The sequence below is a fragment of the Lagenorhynchus albirostris genome, chromosome 8, assembly GCF_949774975.1.
Source record: "Lagenorhynchus albirostris chromosome 8, mLagAlb1.1, whole genome shotgun sequence".
Classification (NCBI taxonomy): Eukaryota; Metazoa; Chordata; class Mammalia; order Artiodactyla; family Delphinidae; genus Lagenorhynchus; species Lagenorhynchus albirostris.
This window is the reverse complement of record NC_083102.1, coordinates 55,618,856-55,638,298: the sequence shown is the minus strand read 5'-3', so window position 1 is coordinate 55,638,298 and position 19,443 is coordinate 55,618,856. Positions and strand designations below refer to the sequence as shown.

The 19,443-nt window shown below is 43.0% G+C and overlaps 1 protein-coding gene across 1 annotated transcript; it reads right to left on the bottom strand.

Moving 5' to 3' along the window:
• Positions 1 to 263: 263 nt before the first annotated feature.
• GATAD1 (GATA zinc finger domain containing 1) lies at positions 264 to 10,964 on the bottom strand. The gene is made up of 5 exons (XM_060157030.1): positions 10,528 to 10,964; positions 9,614 to 9,739; positions 7,892 to 7,951; positions 2,997 to 3,180; positions 264 to 1,306 (listed from the first exon to the last, which is right to left on the bottom strand). The coding sequence occupies exons 1-5, from the start codon at positions 10,777 to 10,779 to the stop codon at positions 1,116 to 1,118; spliced, it is 813 nt and encodes a 270-aa protein (XP_060013013.1). The 5' UTR covers positions 10,780 to 10,964; the 3' UTR covers positions 264 to 1,115.
• Between the last annotated feature and the right edge of the window lie 8,479 nt (positions 10,965 to 19,443).

Sequence of the window (19,443 nt, the reverse complement as noted above, 5' to 3'; positions counted from 1 at the left end):
TAACTTCCTTACAACATACAAACATTAACTGTGTAGAAAAATGGTAACAGTTAAAACTCCTACAATTCAAAATCACCATAATTAAATTAGATCCTGACAAATTTTGCTGGGGTTGAGGAATAATGGTCCAGTCAGAACAGGAGAGGAAGCAAGTGTGTGCAAATCCCACTTCTTCCCTCTTTTAAATTGTTGCTCCCTTACTTAGCTGACCTACACTTGAAGTAAAACCTGTCCCTGAATTCTGAATAGAATTCCTGTGCCTGTTATTATGAGTACATAGCAGATGGTTTTAACTTTGGGGTGGACTTTTTTTAGATATCAGTGCTAATGATTAATCATTTTTATGACTGCCCAATGTTTGTTCTAATGGTGGTCAAGAAACTACTGCTCAGGGATGTCTGAACAGTTCGTTTCCTGTGTGTTTTTAGTGAAGTTGTCTGTCTGAACTATAAACTTAATGTTTTGATTAAGCCTCACTCTGACTGAGAAGGTAGGTGAGAGCAGTGAAGAGCAGCTCTATTAAGATCAACCAAATGATTCTGAATCCCTGCTTACTACAGAAGAACTGGATGAAAGTTTTAAAAAGCCTAGGCTAATAACATCATCCACCAATCACTTTCCTTAAGGTTAAAGCAGCCAACAGTCTGTCACAGCATTTTCTAGATGATAAAATAAAGCTTTTTTTTAAACTTGGTGATAGATACTGTTGCTAACGGCTACATTTTATTTGATTCAGCCCTTGGTTAGAAATTCAAACCTTAATTAATATTTTATTCTTGTAGAAAAATACAATCCATTTTATGAGTTTCTAGAAATAAATTATGGAGAAAAATAGACACTACCTGTTCCTAATTGTCTCCTTGGAAATTACAGTCTTTGCCTGGGAGGATACACACACTTAATGTGTATGTAATATTTAACTTCAAAATATATTTAATTCTTTTCTATCTCTTAATTTTCTAAGTGACTAGTAAGAAACAAGCTAATGATTACTGGGCAGTAGAGAAAAAACTTTTAGTCATTTTTCCATCCAAGAATTTCATTAAAGAAACATGTGGCATGTCTTATGGTAGTACAAATACAAGACAACTGGAAATCCATGTTCACTTTTTAAACTACAAATGGTTGGCAACTGTTTCCTTAATAGTTATTGCAGGAGTAGGTCCAACATGAGTCCATATATAGCCCTTCTCTGGTCTGGTGGGAACTGTGGGAAATGGTGATGAACGTGACTTGAAATATTCAGAAGGTGCATGACAAACAAATTCCAAGTATTCCATCTTCCTTGGAAGATCCTCCTCTGGTCCTAGAAGGCAGCCAACATTCACATTTTTGAAGATATATATCATTTCCATAAAATGTTAAAATTCCTAGACACTAGGAGAAACTGGTCTGGTGGTAACTTGACATTAGCCCTTGAAACATATATTATTTTGAAGTTACTTTCCATCATTTTTTTCTGCTTTAATTGCTTAAGGAATATAGCATTCTCCCCAAAATATAACTCAATATAGAAAGGATTCTAAAAATAATATTTAGCTTTATATAGTGTTTATTATGTCGACACTGTTCTAAGTACTTGATATATATATCAATACTTTGAATCCTCACAACAACCCTCTGAGTTAGGCACTATTATTATTCCCATTTTACATGAGGAAATAAGGCAAGAGAGATCAAGGAACCTGTCTGAGATCACATAGTTAGTAAGTGGCTGTCCTAGGAACCCAGACAGTCTAGTTCCAGAGTCTGCGCTCTGAACCTTTATGCTATGCTGTCTCCTTTACAATCTGAGGATTAGGAAGAGGAGGTGAGATAGAAGTCCTAGAGGTGATTCAGTCATGTTACTGCCTCTGCTGACAATCCTGTCTGATAGAACAGGTTAATGAAAGTTCACTCTTCTATGTATCAATACTTACAAGCAGAAGACTAAAACTGCTTGGTCATGTATCAAACTTGACATGCAGCTGGGAATAACAGTGGTACTTTACTTGTCCTTGAGTTCTCTCTGAAAAAAACCTTTTGTATCTTTTTTCTTAGAATGCAAAAGTAACGTATGCCCATTGCAGAAAGGTTGAAGAGTTTGGGGTAATTTTAAAACTCTGAACACTTTCAAAATTCTGTTTATCAACAACTTCTTCTTGTGAGTCTACGTCAAGAACCAATTCTTTAGTCAGCCTTGAAATTAATGAGTACAGTGGCTGCCATTTCAACTACCAACAATGATATAAAAGGTTGCAAAAGGTCTAGGATGATGTGTGTGACATCTAGAGGGACACATAATGAGGATTTGTAAGATTTTAGACATAAATGTGACAGTTCCTCTAGAAATCATTTTTGAGTAAATTTTTATATGTTACCTAAATAACCTAGTTCTTGAGCAGTAAATTCTTTTAATAGAGTTTAACCATGGGTCACTCAGAAAAATCTTATCCACATAGCATTCTAGTACGTGCATACTATACTGCCCCGGAACTCAAAATAACGTATAGCCCTCAAACCCCAGCTATATAAATTTCATATTTTCTATAATAATCTCTACTTTTTTGTACTTACGCTTCTCTGTTATGGACTGAATTGTATCTCACCAAATTCATATGTTTAAGTCCTAATCCCTAATGTGATAATATTTGGAGATAGGGCCCTTAGGGAGATAATTAAGGTTAAATGAAGCCATAAGGGTGGGGCTCTAATCCAACAGGATTGGTGTCCTTATAAGAAGAGGAAGAGATGCCAGGAGTGCACACACACAGAGGAAAGCCCCTGTGAGAAAAGGTGGCTGTCTACAAGCCAGGAAGAGAGCTCTCACCAGAAACCCACCCTGACAGCACCTTAGGACTTCCAGCCTCCAGAACTGTGAGAAAATAAATTTCTGTTGTTTAGCCCACTCAGTTTATGGTATTTTGTCATGGCAGCCCAAGCAGATGAATATACTTTCACATAATAATGGAAAATTAACTGGGTTCAAGAACCTGTCTGTTACCTGTCAAACTCACCTATGATGTAGGATGCAGGATCAAATTGGTCCCTGGGGCTAGAGAGAGTGGGAATGAGCCACGTCAGTGCTGCACTCTTCTCACAATACTGGTCCTGGATAAAACCCCTGATCTGAGCATAGTAGGGTTTTCCATCTTGTTCGTCAATTACAGAAACAACATCTCCAATTTGGTAATAGACTCCCTGGGGGAAGTAGAAGATAACCCCATATTTAAAATAAAAATAGGAGGTGGAGTCAAGATGGTGGTGTGGGAAGACGTGGAGTTAGTGTCTCCCCGCAACTAGGGCGCCTGCTGGCCAATGGTGGTGGACTCTGACGCCCAAGGAGATGGGAGGAACCCCAAAGTGAACCGGTAGGACGTAGGGGGACTGAGGGGGGAGGAGAAGTGGAAGCCAGACAGGATCAGCACCCCTGAGGCTGGGCAGATCAGGAGAGGGAGGTGGGAGGGACTCTCCGGGAAGAGCGGGAAAGGAGTGGAGGGCGATTGCCCCACCCACTCGGGCCCTGGGAGCCTGCTGAGGTCCCAGGCCCGTCCCCTGCACTCCAAAGCCCCCTCCAGGTCTCGTGGGTCCCTGGGGGCATAGGAAGGAGGCCAAGGGGAGAACAGGAGAGGCAGTGGGAGGGGCCCTCCGGGAGAAGCAGGAGAGCAGTGGAGGGCAACTGCCCCACCCACTTGGGCATGGGGAGCCTGCTGATCTCCCAGGCTGGTCCCCTGCCCTCCAAACCCCCCTCCAGGCCACGTGGGTCCTTGGCGCCATAAGAGGGAGGCCGGGGAGATCAGGAGAAGCATGGGGTAGGGGCCCTCCCAGACTGGAGGAGCAGGAGAGGAGAGGAGGGCATTTGCCCCACCCACTCGAGCCCAGGAAGCCTGCTGGGCTCCCAGAGGAGGTCCCCTGCCCTCTGAGACCAGGGGTGCGGGGCACGCCTGGACCCCTTCTGTTCCTTGAGCCTAAGCCCCACCCCCCACAGCCCCCAGGGCCTTTTCCAGCCTGTGGGTCCTAAGCATAGGCCTCGCCCACCACCCAAACTTCACCCTTGCTTAGGCCCCGCCCTCCATAGCCAAGGCCTTCCCACACCCCTCCTTTTTTATTTCTTTTCCCTCCTCCTCTTTTTTTACTATTGTGGTACTGATGTACCTTCTGGTTGTCAATTAATTTATATTTTTATTTTTATATTCTTCCTAACATATCTGTTAGTTTCCTAGTCTAATTTTATTTTTTACTTTGTTATTGTTCTTTTTTTTTTTTTTTTTCCACTCCAGGCGGCCTGCGGGATCTTGGTTCACGAGCCTGGGGTCAGGCTGAAGCTCCTGCAGTGGAGCTCCAAGTCCAAACCACTCAGACCCCAGGGATTATTCATTGGAGTGAGGTCTCACAGAGGTCCTTATCTCAGCACCAAGACCCATCTCTACCCAGTAGCCTACAAACTCCAGTGTTGGAAGCCTCAGGCCAAACAACCAGTAAGACAGGAACACACTCCCACTCATAAAAAAAAAAAAAAAAAATGAGATGGCAAAAAAACATGTCACAGATGAAGGAGCAAGGTAAAAACCTAAAAGACCAAATAAATGAAGAGGCAGTAGGCAATCTACCTGAAAAAGAATTCAGAGTAATGATAGTAAAGATGATCCAGAATCTCGGAAATAGAATGGAGGCACGAGTTGAGAAAATACAAGGAATGTTTAACAAAGATCTAGAAGAACTAAAGAGCAAACAGAGATGAACAACACAATAACTGACATGAAAAATACACTAGAAGGAATCAGTAACAGAATAACGGAGGCAGAAGAACAAATAAGTGAACTGGAAGACAAAATGGTGAAAATAACTGCTGAGGAGCAGAAGAAAGAAAAAAAGAATGAAAAGAATTGAAGACAATCTCAGAGACCTCTGGGACAAAACTAAACACACCAACATTCCAATTATAGGAGTCCCATAAGAAGAAGAGAAAAAAAAAGGGTCTGAGAAAATATTTGAAGAGATTACAGTTGAAAACTTCCCTAACATGGGAAAGGAAATAATCACCCACATCCAGAAAGCACACAGAGTCCCATACCGGATAAACCCTAGGAAAAACACACCAATACACATATTAATCAAGCTAACAAAATTTAAATTCAAAGAAAAAATATTAAAAGCAGCAAGGGAAAAACAAAAAATAACATACAAAGGAATCCTTATACGGTTATCAGCTAATTTTGCAGCAGAAACTCTGTAGGCCAGAAGGGAGTGGCAGATTATACTGAAAGTGATGAAAGGGAAGAACCTGCAGCCAAGATTACTCTACCCAGCAAGGATCTCATTCAGATTCCATGGAGAATTCAAAAGCTTTTCAGACAAGCAAAAGCAAAGAGAATTCAGTACCACCAAACCAGTGCTACAACAAATACTAAAGAAACTTTTCTAAGCGGGAAACACAAGAGAAGAAAAAGACCCACAAAAACAAACCCAAAACAATTAAGAAAATGATAATAGGAACATACATATCGATAATAACCATGAGTGTAAATGGATTAAATGCCCCAACCAAAAGACACAGACTGGCTGAATGGGTACCAAAACAAGACCCATATATACGCTGTCTACAAGAGACCCACTTCAGACCTAGGGACACATACAGACTGAAAGTGAAGGCATGGAAAAAGATATTCCATGCAAATGGAAATCAAAAGAAAGCTGGAGTAGCAATACTCGCATCAGATGAAATAGACCTTAAAATAAAGATTGTTACAAGAGATAAAGAGGGACACTACATAATGATCAAAGGATCAATCCAAGAAAAAGATATAACAGTTATAAATGTTTATGCACCCAACACAGGAGCACCTCAATACATAAGGCAAATGCTAACAACCATGAAAGGAGAAATCGACCGTAACACAATAAAAGTAGGGGAATTTAACACCCCACTTACACCAATGGACAGATCATCCAATCAGAAAATAAATAAACACAAGCTTTAAATGACACAATAGACCGGTTAGATCTAATTGATATTTACAGAACATTCCGCCCAAAGGTGGCAGAATACACTTTCTTCTCAAGTGCACATGGAACATTCTCCAGGACAGATCACATCTTGAGTCACAAATCCAGCCTGAGAAAATTTAAGAAAACTGAAATTGTATCAATCTTCTTTTCTGACCACAATGCTATGAGAGTGGAAATCAATTACTGGAAAAAAACTGTAAAAACCACAAATACGTGGAGGCTAAACAGTGTGCTACTAAATAACCAAGAGATCACTGAAGAAATCAAAGAAGAAATCAAAAAATACATAGAAACAAATGACAATGAAAACACGATGACCCAAAACCTATGGGATGCAGCAAAAGAAGTTCTAAGAGGGAACTTTATAGCAATACAATCTCACCTCAAGAAACAAGAAAAATCTCAAATAAACAATCTAACCCTACACTTAAAACAACCAGAGAAAGAAGAACAAAGAAAACCCAAAGTCAATAGAAAGAAAGAAATCATAAAGAGCAGAAATAAACAGAAACGAAGAAAACAATAGCAAAGATCAATAAAACTAAAAGCTGGTTCTTTGAAAAGATAAACAAAATTGATAAACCCTTAGCCAGACTCATCAAGAAAAAAAGGGAGGGCTTCCCTGGTGGCGCAGTGGTTGAGAGTCCACCTGCCAATGCAGGGGACACGGGTTCGTGCCCCAGTCTGGGAAGATCCCACATGCCGCAGAGCGGCTGGGCCCGTGAGCCATGGCCGCTGAGCCTGCGTGTCCGGAGCCTGTGCTCCGCAACAGGAGAGGCCACAACAGTGAGAGGCCCGCAAACCCCCCCCCCCAAAAAAAAAAAAGAAAAGAAAAAAGAGAAAAAGGGAGAGGACACAGATCAATAAAATTAGAAATGAAAAAGGAGAAATCACAACTGACACTGCAGAAATACAAAGGATTAAAGAGACTACTACAAACAACTATATGCCAATAAAATGGACAACCACGAAGAAATGGACAAATTCTTGGAAAGGTACAATTCTGCCAGACTGAACCAGGAAGAAACAGAAAATATAAACAGACCTATCACAAGTAATGAAATTGAAACCATAATTAAAAATCTTCCAACAAACAGAAGTCCAGGACCCGATGGCTTCACAGGTGAATTCTAACAAACATTTAGAGATGAGCTAACACCCATCCTTCTCAAACTCTTCCAAAAAGTTGCAGAGGGAGAAACACTCCCAAATTCATTCTACGAAGCCACCATCACCCTGATACCAAAACCAGAAAAAGATATCACAAAAAAAGATTATAGACCAATATCACTGATGAACATAGATGCAAAAATTGTGAACAAAATACTAGCAAACAGCATCCAACAGCACATTAAAAGGATCATACACCATGATCAAGTGGGAGTTATCCAAGGGATGCAAGGATTCTTCAATATATGCAAATCAATCAATGTGATACACCACATTAACAAATTAAGGAATAAAAACTATATGATCATCTCAATAGATGCAGAAAAAGCTTTTGACAAAATTCAACACCCACTTATGATAAAAGCTCTCCAGAAAATGGGCGTAGAGGGAACCTACCTCAACATAATAAAGGCCATGTACGACAAACCCACAGCAAGCATCATACTCAATGGCTCCACACCATACGTTTTCATTTTAAAAACGATTCCCATAATCTACATTAAAAAATACTTAAGATCCTCATATCGTATTTCATTAGGCAACTTCCTCTCCCAACTCAGCTCTGGATGAGATGTTTTATAATAGCCACCTACAGGGAAAAATAGCTTAGAAAGGAACAAAAACCACAATCACACCTTATACAGAGTAGCAGAGACTTTTAGACTAACCCAGCATTTTAGTAGCACATTGTACAATAAATTCAAACCTTCCTTTAGTAACTACAGATGCTCACCTTGTAGAAGATTGATTCTGCAGTGATTATGGTGGAAACTGACTCAGGGGCTTTGATGGGCTGTGAAAAAACAAAAGTAAAAATATTAGCACATTCATAATGTGTGTGTTTGTGTGTGTGTGTGCGTGTGTGTGTGTGCGTGTGTGTGTAGCGTGTACAGGCATTTTTCCAGCCATATATGAGAGTTCTGTAATTTAAGAAATACTAAAGTTGTTGTTTGGTGACAAGAACTGCAGTAAAAAAGAAAAAAAAGTGCTTTTCTGATCGTTGTGGCAAAGCCTGGTCTGAATACTTCTGCTACCTTTGGCTTAAAAATTGCTGAGCCCCAAAGGACCGGCTCCTGACTACGTGGCTGAAATCTAACAGAAGCCTTCTCAAAGCTTTACTACACATTCTAGTTATAAAAAAAATCTGGCTCTAATGGCCTGAGCATGACGGAGGTGGGAATAATAAAAAACGTGTCTCCTCAAAGACATTTTCCATCTCCACTTAACTATGGAACTAGTTATGACAGTATCATCAGAACTAATTTTCTAGCAAGCCTGAACCAAGACTAAAGGAAACTTTCTTGGGAGTTCTTAGTAACTTGCCACCACTCAACCATCATTGAAATTCCTTCCTAAGCTGTGACACACACTTTCACGCCACAACACAGTAACTAGGCCTTCCCAAATCTGTCTTGGTATTATCCTTGAAGAAAGGCGTTGTTAGAGAAATTGATATTAAAATACTTGCAGAGAACATATTCCACCATACTTAAGAGGAAAACGTGTTTAGAGCATTTAAGTGTATACAACTATAGTCCAATATTTACATGTTTTGCATTTAAGTGTATACAACTATAGTCCAATATTTACATATTTACATTTTAGAAAACTGAATTATAAAACTCTTATATAAATTAGGGGCAACTATTCTAAACAAGAAAAAGGATCCACAATCTGCACAAGAATATAACGCAAGGCTTCTCTGAGTTTTTTAAATAAACACACCCAACTTCAGAAATGCCTTTACTGGTAAGTGAAGCATTCCTGTTCTGAAAGCAAAGAGTACCATACTGAGGTTTTAAAAAAATAGTATATAATGCATTGCCCATTGTGTTTGACCACTGTGCCTTGTATTTACAAAAACAATGAGAATTTACTGCAACAAAAATATGCTTTCCACTAGCCCAGCACAAGTCTTTCGACCATCTACTTTCTCATAGAAGAAGAGATAAAGAAGATTTAGTAAAATTTTTCATTCATATTCATCAAGTTGATCATTATAAATCAGTAAGAAACGTCTTCTGGGGCCATAATAACAAACAAATATGGAAATGAATGAGTTTCGGTATTATTTACTTAGAGCTTTAAGAATGAAAAAAAAAAAAGTTTTCCCAGTATACCTGGCCACACCAAGAACTATAACCCCATCTCATCCTTTCCAGAGAACCCAGTAAAATGCGCTGGAGGTTTAGGTTTCTTTTAGAATATTTTATATTTCCCAGAGAAAAAAATAAAAGCTAAAAAAACAGAGAAAGTGTATTATTAACTTTATAAACAGTAAGCCTCCTACAACAGAGCTCACTCCCTTTTAGAAAGTCTGGACCAGTCCCCAGAACACTACAGAATAGCTGCCAGAGCAGAGTCCAAGTTCAGTGATGAGAGATGAAGGCAGTGGCAGGACACACTACACACACAATGCCATTACAGTACAAGACACTGTCCACAATCATCTTACATTTTTTAATTTAAAAATATGTCTTCTCCCTTTTCCTTTAGTGGAAACTTTCTTTTCAGCAGCTGGAGCAGATTTGTATTTAGTGTTTCTGAGCCGAGCGGACCTCCTGTGAATTTCCTGCTTACTCTGTTACATAAACAATTAAAGAACAAAAAAGAGAAAGAAATAAAAAGTGCAGAAAGGTTGCTGTCCCGATACAAACATCTTACAAGGATCCCAGAGTATGCACTTTAAACGATCATTTAAAAATTAAGTAAGAGTGCACCTTTTGTTTTTATGGCGGGTAATCACACCAACTGGCCTAATTCAAACAGGGAGAGCCTTAGGCAAGCATCTCCAGAGCACTGAAAAAGGTGTGAGCTACTTGTAATAGGTCAAAGGGCAGCAACAAGAGTCAGTCCAGGCCAAGGCAAGAACTATTTATCGGTTGTGTTTATAACAGAAAAATACTTAAAAACTCAACTCTCCTACGCCAGAGAACGGGTTTGGTATGCCACCTCCTGCAATGTAATACTTATGCTGCCACTGAAAATGATGACATGATAATCTTAATAGCACGACATTATGACAAAATGAACTTTATTAACAGGTAAAGAGGTCCAGTAGCATGACCCTGCTGACATCTCTATGTATACATGTGTATACTGAGATGTCTGGTTGCTATCCAAAACATTACAATGGAGGGATTTTCACTTTTCTTGCTTCTCTAGCCTTTCAGTTCCTCACTAGAAAAGGTGCTGTGAATGGGCCGAACCAAAGACCATGTTCTCAACCGGGATGGGAAGGGGCGGCCCGGCCCAGTATGAGCACGGCGATCCCGGGAGGCCCCCGTCCGCCCCCTCCGCGCCCACCCGGCCTCCGCCCGCCAAGCGCCCGGTCGACCTCCGCCGGAGGGAGGGGCCGGAGGAGCTCACCTGCTTGCCGCCCCCGCCCCCGTTGCTCTGCGGAGGGGCGGCCGAGGTGCTGGCGAAGGTCGCCGCGCCGAAGCCGCCACCGCCGCCACTGCCCCCCGTCCCGCCGGCCGCCCCCGAGCCGGCGCCCCCGCCGCCCGCGCCGCCCCGGCCCGTGCAGTGGTGGCAGAGGATCTCCCCCTGCGGGCCCTTCTTCCACATGGAGGACGATGTGGTCTTGCAGACGCTGCAGGTGGGCTTCAGGCCCAGTGGCATCGTGGCCGGCTCGGGCGGCCCCCGCGGGCGCAGCGACACGGGAATGGCGACCGCCGGCTTTCGGCGGCCCGCTGGCCGGCCCGTCACTCCCAAAGACAGAAAGAGCGGCCGGGCGCGGCGCCGAGCTGTCCACCCTGGGACCAGGCCGCGGCCGCTGCCCCCTGGAGGCAGGAAGCCTGGTCCGCCCGCTCCACCGCCCGCACCAGCCCCCTGCGGCCCCGGCGCCGGGAGGCGGGGCCGGGGCGGGGCCTGGCCTGGGAGGAAAGCCGAGCCTTGGCCTGGGGAGGTTTCCGGCGATGCGCGGGGCCCGCGCCCAGGCCGGCCCGCCTGACCGGAAGTGCCCCGCCCGGGACTCCTGGGACAGAGCACGATTCGCGGAATTTCCGGTCTTAGGCGTATGATTGACTACTAAAATACTGCAGGCTCAAGTGTATCTAAAATTCAGATAAGCAGCGAATAACTTTTTAATATGAGTGTATCCCATGCAATATTCGTTGTTTATCTGAATTCAAATATAACTGGGCATCCTGTATTTTTATTTGTTAAATCTGGCACTCCTACTTAGGACCCCTTTACACTCTTTAAAGTTGTAATTTAGACCCCCAAATACGTTTGCTTATAAGGGTTATATCCATGGACATTTGTGTATTAGGAGTTGAAACATTTTCAAGCCAAAGATGCCACGCATACATTCATTGGCCCTTGAATGACAGTGTTCGTATCCTCTGAACTGTACGCCAGGGACAGAGTGCTGGTTTGGTATTGTTGGGGAACAGGTTTGGCCCCGAGAACTGCCAGAAAGGGTCTTGGGACCTCTGTGGACCGTACTCAAGGACAGCTGGCCCAGGACAAGGGCATCATGAGAATCCAGCCTCTATTAATGTCACTGGTCAGTACAGGGCTCGCCAGAGAAACGAGTCACCCCTCAGCCTCACTTAGTGGAGCAGTGGTTGCATACCTGTCTTCATGATCCTGGGTTTTCTAGACTTGATGTTCTTGGACAGATCATGATGAATATGTTGGTGGAGTGCTGGGGAAAGAGGAAGAAGAAAACTGTACTGAATGCCTTATGATGTCGTGAAACCACATTTAGTGCTTATGCCAGTCATGGAACAAGATATTATCCCTATTTTACTGTTAACTGATGATCAACAGAGGGACCGTGATTTGGCCCAGATGCCCACATGGCCACTGGTCTTGGAAGCACATCTGGACAGGCCTTTGAAGCAGCTCTGGGTCCTGAGTTGTGGCTCAGTCATCCTGGCTCTGAGTCTGGGGTTCTCCAATAGTAAAACAAAATATTAACTGCTTTCCAGACCATTATGGGGTTTAAGACCAATTGTGAAAGTGGTTGAGGAGAGTAGGTACACAGTGTTGTCTCCTTATTGTAGAACAATGCACTCTGTGAGGGGTGTCTAGGTACTAAATTCCATGCTCCCTAATATATCTCTCCCTCTAGTGCACCTGTCTTTGCACTTCATCTCCAAATTACTGCCTCTTATTCACTGAAGACTTAGGCCCTTGGATCACCAGCTTCCTCTTCACCAAAGGACACCATCCTGGATCTGGTCCATATCCATATGTGTAACCACTCAACACACTCTTTTCTCCATTTCTCCTCATCCCAACACCTCTATCTCTCCTGTCCTTGCTAGCTCCCATAGCTCCTGGTCACACCCTCTACCCTTCTGAGATCATCAGGAAGAACTACATTTTTTTCCTGGTTTAAAAAAAAAATTTACAACCTTTTAGAATTAAGTATAATACACATACTGTAAAGTATCCAGTGCATCTGTGTACAGGTTGATTATCACGAAGTCACCGCACTCAGGCAACCAAATCAAGAAATAGAACATTACTACCACAAAAGGCCCTCACTTGCTCTTTATCCAGAGATAACCACTATACTGATTTCTAACATTGTAGATTCCCTTTGTCAGGGTAAGGAAGGTCCCTTCTATTCCTATTTTCATCATGAATGTGTAGAATTTTATCAAATAGTTTTCTGTATGAGACAGTCATAATGCTTTTTCTTCTTTATCTATTAATGTGTGGACTACACAGATAGATTTCTGAATGTTAAATTAATACTGCCACTCCTGGAATGAATCCAACTTGGTCATCATATACTATTCTTTTCACATATTGCTGGATTTGCTTTATTAATATTTTAATATTTTTGTATCTATGTTCACAAGTGAGATAGGCTTATAATTTTCCTTTCTTGTAATATCTTTGTTAGGCTTTTGCAGCAAGGTTATGTCAGCCAAAGTAGGGACTTTGGATTTTACTCTGAGTGAGACAGGAAACCATTCGAAGCTCTTCTACTTGCTGATATGAAAAGATCTCAGACATAATTAGGAGTGAAAAAAGCAATTTATAGAACAGTGTATAGAACATGGTCACTGTGTGTAAATTAAAAATCTATGTGAGTGTGGTGTGTACTTTTTTTAGTTATTTAGACAAAGAAACTGTTGACAATTGATGCTAACAGAAGTGGTGAGGGAGGGAGGCTTTCACTTTTCTTTTTGCACCCTTTTTTATCATTTGAAATGTTTTTTTTTACCACATTACATGTTACTTCTATTTTAAAAAAACAATAAAAAGAGGAGAAAGTATCAAATGGAAAATAAGGAAATAGGCAGTTTCTTGGTCCTAAATATCCTCTCCTAGCCAGAGGTCCTGGGGCACAGTGGACAGTACCTAGTTCAAGGACTGGCAAGCAGACCTCCTCTCTGCAGCTCAGTCCCTTGTCTGTAAATCGACAATTGCCCACCTCAGTGCTGCATGAAGATTTGATCAATTATCATGCTTGGCACATAGTTCTCAGTCAATACATGGGGCTTCTCCTACAAGCAGCAAAGCTATAGTATCACAAAACTCCTGTGCAGATGTAGTAGAGTGTTAATAGAATAGAGCAGTATGCTGTAAGGATAAATAGGACTATGTGGCAGAGATGGTGACTGGGGCAGGGGAAGGGGGGCTGTTGGGAGGTGAGAGAAATGGGTAGGAGAAAAGGATTCGGGAAGGCACTGTCAATGAAGGCTCTGACCCAATACACTGCTCCTTCCTGGGTGCCTCAGGAAGAGCAGGAGCCACAATTGGCCTGGCCAGGGCTCCCTGAGGTGCCAAGGGAGAGATCTCAGATTGATATAAGGAGAGAGAGATACCTAGCTTGAACCCAGAGGAAGGGTTCGATTGGAGCACATAGAGATCATTTGGTGCCTATGGGGTTGTGCAAGAAAATTCTGCTGGTGGGGTATGTCTGTGTGTGTGTGTGTGTGTGTGTGTGTGTGTGTGTGTGTGTGTATGTAAGCTGTGAATATAGAAATAAATACCTCTCAAGGTCTTAACATTCACACTAAGGGAAAGAAAGAAAGCTGAGTTCCCCAGGGGACGATCACTGTCAGCATGCAGTCTAATTTGCATAATTTAGGTGTTGGTAATAGTTCAGTAATTAAAACTCTTTGGAAAAGAAAAAAAAGGCAGATGCATAAAATGTATCCCAGTGCCAGTTTCTAAGAGATGAGATTCAGCACATTTTGTGTCTTGGTGCGTATGGGCAGCACAGGGTTCCTTGCCCACTCACGCTCTTGTCCTGTATATATCAGGGGCACACAGTCACTGAGTCTTCTCCTGTCAAATGAGGATAATGAGAGAGCATACCTCCTAAGGTTGATGCGAGGAGTCAGCGAGTTAGTACATATGAGGTTGTAAACAACTTTTTTATCTGGTCAGTGCCTGATTTAATGTTAACTCTGAGACTGATAAGACAAGAGGAGGCTTTCTTTTGACCAGGCTGGTTAAGTCATTAGTTATACCCCTCTCCCCCAGCTGTAATCTTGGAAAAAATGCAATTAACTCAAGTGGCCTCTTAGCACTGACAAACTAGAGAAAGAGAGCTTGTGCACTGGACACAGAGAGAATGAGTGAGACCTATGGAACTGCAAGAAGGGAGAAAGAGTCAGGGCAGGTATTCTTGCCTTTTCGTCTTTCATCCCCAGGAGGGGCGTCATGACAGCACCGTCTCTCACTGCACTCTTACCTTCTGTGTGTAACCCAACGGAACTACTTTCTATTTAGCGTGTGTGCCCCATGGTTCCCATGCCCGTGCCTTGGCTCAGGGTGTTCTCTTTGCCGGGAACGTGCTTCCTCTCAACACGTCACACCCGGCGTACCCATCTTGCCAGAATCAGCTCAGGCATCACTTCCTCCAGGAAGCCTCATTCCAGGACTCACATGTCCTTTCTCCCCTCCCCCCAATTAAGTAGCTGTTCCTTGCGGTGGCTATTCCCTCCTTCCACCTTAGGGTACAGCTTTCTACCCGTGTCTCCTTCACCGAACTAGGAGCATGTTGAGGAAAGGAAGTTTGCCTTTTTCCTCTTTGGGTTTCTTCTACCTCCCCACACCTTGCACTTGGTAAGCAGGCGCTAATTAGCAGTCTAATGTGTGGGTTAATACATCAGTCAGCCCGTTGTCAGCTGAATGAACAGTCTCCACTCAGGACAAGTGCCTGCTCCCATTCCCCTCCTCACTGCCCCCGACCTCGTCGTCTGACTTCTCTCACCAAGCAGCCCGAATCAGCTCTCCGCGGCTCCTCACTGGCCTGCAGCCCAAGTAGGCATCTCCCTGTATCATGGCGGTCACCAACGACATCATCATCCACCAGAAAAACCAATGCCGGGGTGCTCCTGGTGACGCAGTGGTTAAGAATGTCTGCCAGTGCAGGGGACACGGGTTCGAGCCCTGGTCCGGGAAGATCCCACATGCCGCAGAGCAACTAAGCCCATGCACCACAACTACTGAGCCTGCGCTCTAGAGCCCGTGAGCCACAACTACTGAAGCCCGCGCACCGCGCCTAGATCCCATGCTCCGCAATAAGAGAAGCTGCCACAATGAGAAGCCCGCGCATGGCAGCGAAGAGTACCCCAGCTCACTGCGACTAGAAAAAGCCCGTGGGCAGCAAGAAATACCCAATGCAGCCAAAAATAAATTTTTTAAAAATTATTTTAAAAAAGCCAACTTTATCATAAACGAGTCTTATTTGAAATAATTGTGCAGGATCCCTGGTGGAGTTTCATAAGCATCTTCCTTCTGCTTGAGAGAAGGTGATGACATGGTGAGGAGGACACCATGTCCTCTGGAAGACTTTCTGCTAAGGCTTCGGGACACTCCCTGACATGGAGTCAGTTTGGAGATGCTGGCATAGGCCCCCCTGAGACTGAGAACCATGTGCATTGGCTGTGACTGACCATTATGAGGCCCAGCCGAGGGACTTGACTCAGAGCCCGTCTCCTAGGCAGTGGGGTCCCTGGCCCACCCTGTCCTCCAACTGCCACTCCCCTAACTGTCGCTTGGAACTTTGCTTCTCAGTACCCTTGCCTGTGCCTACCTGTCCTTCAGACGACTGCTGGCTTAGGAGCTGGGAAAGCTTTTTGAGGACCAGGTGAAAGCCACATTTTGTGATTCAGGCATTCGCCAGCTCTAGTTTTATAAGGAAAACTCAGCTGTCTTTGATTTTTGTTTCTTTGGTTTTGGTTTTGAGCACTCTAAAATCTTGTTGCCTCTCCCCCTTCCGATTTGCAGGACGGCTGGGGAAGAAACCAACTTGGTTGCTTGAGTATCTTTTAATCCTTCTCAGCTGTGTGTGAAGACGGCTTTCCTCAGAGGAGTTCCAGATTTTATCAAAAAAAGAAATAATTATTTTACTCTTCAAAATGTAAATATATTTTTAATATAAATAATAAATGCTCATTATAAAAATTCATACAATTCTGCTGTGATAGAGATAACCCATTCCTCTGATGTTGGATATTTAGCCTGTTTTAAATTTTTTGCAGTTACAAACAATGAATGATGTAATGAACTTCCTTACACGTGTATTGTTGCCTATTTGTGTGAGTAGTTTTATGGGATAAATTCCTTAAAATGTAACTGTTGGGTCTAACGATTGATGTTGCCAGATTACTCACCCAAAAAAGTTCACACACCTGCCGCCTCCCGTGAAGTTATCTCAGGGCTGACTTAGCCACTGGACACAGAAGGCATGTTGCCTAGGGCCCAGAATAGTTTTAGGGGGTCCTGAAAACTTCTTAATTTCTTTTAAAATCAGAAGAAAAAACCGAATATAATAATAATGAATATATAATATACAGTGAATCCAGCCTGGATTATATTTTTTATACTAATGAAGCCATAAAATGTGCTTTTTCCTATTTTATTATGGAGATGGGACCTATGAAGGCAAATGCATGTAAGGCCCCTACAAGTCATAATGTGGTCCTGGCTTATCCATTTCTCCACACCCTTGCAACTCTGAGAATTCTTTTTAGTTTTTGCCAGTCTTTTATGCAAAACAAACAACAAAAAAAGACGTTTCATGATTGTTTTTCTTTCCCTTGGTTATTTATGAGATGTGGTCTCCTAAGTTGATTGACCATTTAAATTTTCTTTATGAATTGCCTATTTATGCTCCTTTCTCATCTTTCTATTGAGTTGCTCATCTTTTCCTTGTTAAAAAAGTTCTTTTTACATTATAATATTGCAAATTTTATTTTCAGAATTTTGCATTTCAGATTTATTGCTATCTTTTTATGATGATGTTTAAAGTATTCCTGTACCCCAAATCTGGCAAGAATTTGTTACATGGTATCATTCTTACAAAAGCTTACACAAATGTTCATTGATATTTTCTTCTATGGCTGTTAATATGTATGATAATATCTTTAATTCATCTGCAAGGCATTTTTGTAAAAGATGTGAAATAACTATTAAACTTTCTTTTCCAAGCATAGCTAATTGTTCCAACACCATGAGACAATAGAAATGCCACCTTTACCAAATATTAATCTCTTATTATATATATGAGTCTTTCTTGAATCTCTTCCATCCCGTTGATCCGTTTATCTGTTGCCCTGCCAGCACCACACTTTTAATTATTTAGCTTAATTATATTTTGGTCTCTGATTAGGTGTATCACTATTCTCCCTCTTCCCCATAATCCTTCTCTTTCAATTTTTGTCTTGATTATTCTCACACATTTGCTCTTTCTGATGAGTTACGTTTTCAAGTGCTGAATTAAAAACTCCATAAGTTTTGTAAAATTTAGAGATTAATTTGAGGAGTACGGGGCAATTTTATAAAACAGCATCTGCATCCCCAGGCGTGTGGTATCTTGTTCAGACCTTCTTCAGATGCCATTCCCAGCTGGTCCTCAGTTTGTCCAAGCCCTTGCCATCTCAGCAATCTCCTCAGACTCCTCCATGGCTCTCTTTGTGGGACAGGAGGTCAGTAGCAGGGGCTTCCCTGAGTCTTCATGTCCCCAGGAGGTTAACGGGGTCCTTTTTCTTTGCCATTTTTGGTCTGCTTGGTACTGGTTTTCTGAGAACTATGTTCTGCTGCAAAGCGCTGGGGCAAAGCTCATCATAATCTCTTACCTGGATTTCCGGCCTCTTTGCTTCCACTTTTGCTTACTCTGGCCCATTTTCCACACTGTGCCTCGTGTAATCTTTCTAGTCAGATCCCCATGGCCTCCCGCTGGAAGACCTTCAGTGATTCCCCATTGTATTAATTATTCATTGCTGCTGTAAAAAATTACTACAAATGTAACACCTTAACACAACACAAATTTATTATCTTACAGCTCTGGAAGTCAGAAGTCCGAAATCAGTTTCAGTGGGCTAAAATCAAGGTGTCAGCAGGGCTGTATTCCTTTCTGGAAGCTCTAGGGGAGAATACATTTCCTTACCTTTTTTTGGGGGGCGGGGCGCGGTACGCGGGCCTCTCACTGCCGTGGCGTCTCGCGTTGCAGAGCACGGGCTCCGGACGCGCAGGCTCAGCAGCCATGGCCCACGGGCCCAGCCGCTCCGCAGCATATGGCATCTTCCCGGACTGGGGCACGAACCCGTGTCCCCTGCATCGGCAGGTGGACTCTCAACCCCTGCGCCACCAGGGAAGCCCCATTTCCTTACCTTTTCCGACTTCTACAGGCCTCCCGCATTTCTTGGCTCATGGCCCCTTCCTCCATCTTTAAAAACAGCCACTGTATCACTCTGCCCTATGTTTCTCTTGTCACATCTTCTCTGATGCTGATCCTCCTGCCTCTTATAACTATGGTCATAAGGACCCTTGTGATTCGACTGGGCCCATCCAGTTGGTCCAGGATCATATTCCCACCTCAGAGTCCCTAACTTCATCACATTGGCAATGTTGCTTTTGCCATATGGAGTAACACGTTCACAGGTTCAGGGATGAGGATGTGGACATCTTTGGGGGACCACTATTCAGTCATGGCTTGGGGATGAACTTGGCTTGCCAGCCCTGCAGTGACTGGCCCCCACTACTCTCCTGTCTAAACTCACTCTGCTTTCCCCTTTGAACTCCCTACTCCAGCCACATGAACTTCTTTCAGTTTCTGGAGCCTGCCCTCTCTGCTTCCTCCAGTCCTGGTCCAGGCTGATTCCTCTGCCTGAGAAAACCTTTCCCTACCTCTTCACCTGACTAACTCCTCTTCATCTTCCAGCCTTGGCTTAAACCTCACTTTCTCTGGAAGGTTTGGACAACCTTTTCTACTCCCTGCATCTTCTCCCAGACTTTTCTGCTCTCATAACATCCTCCATTGCTTCTGGCCCTGCTTATACTGCCTTTTATATTATTGCTTATTTG

Excerpts from the sequence above, each read along its gene's own strand:
- GATAD1 (XM_060157030.1), bottom strand. The coding sequence starts at position 10,779 with ATGCCACTGGGCCTGAAGCCCACCTGCAGCGTCTGCAAGACCACATCG. Across the intron at positions 9,740-10,527 it reads GGGGCGGGGGCGGCAAGCAG|AGTAAGCAGGAAATTCACAG; the intron begins GTGAGCTCCTCC and ends TTTATGTAACAG. Across the intron at positions 1,307-2,996 it reads TCCTGCATCCTACATCATAG|GACCAGAGGAGGATCTTCCA; the intron begins GTGAGTTTGACA and ends GCTGCCTTCTAG.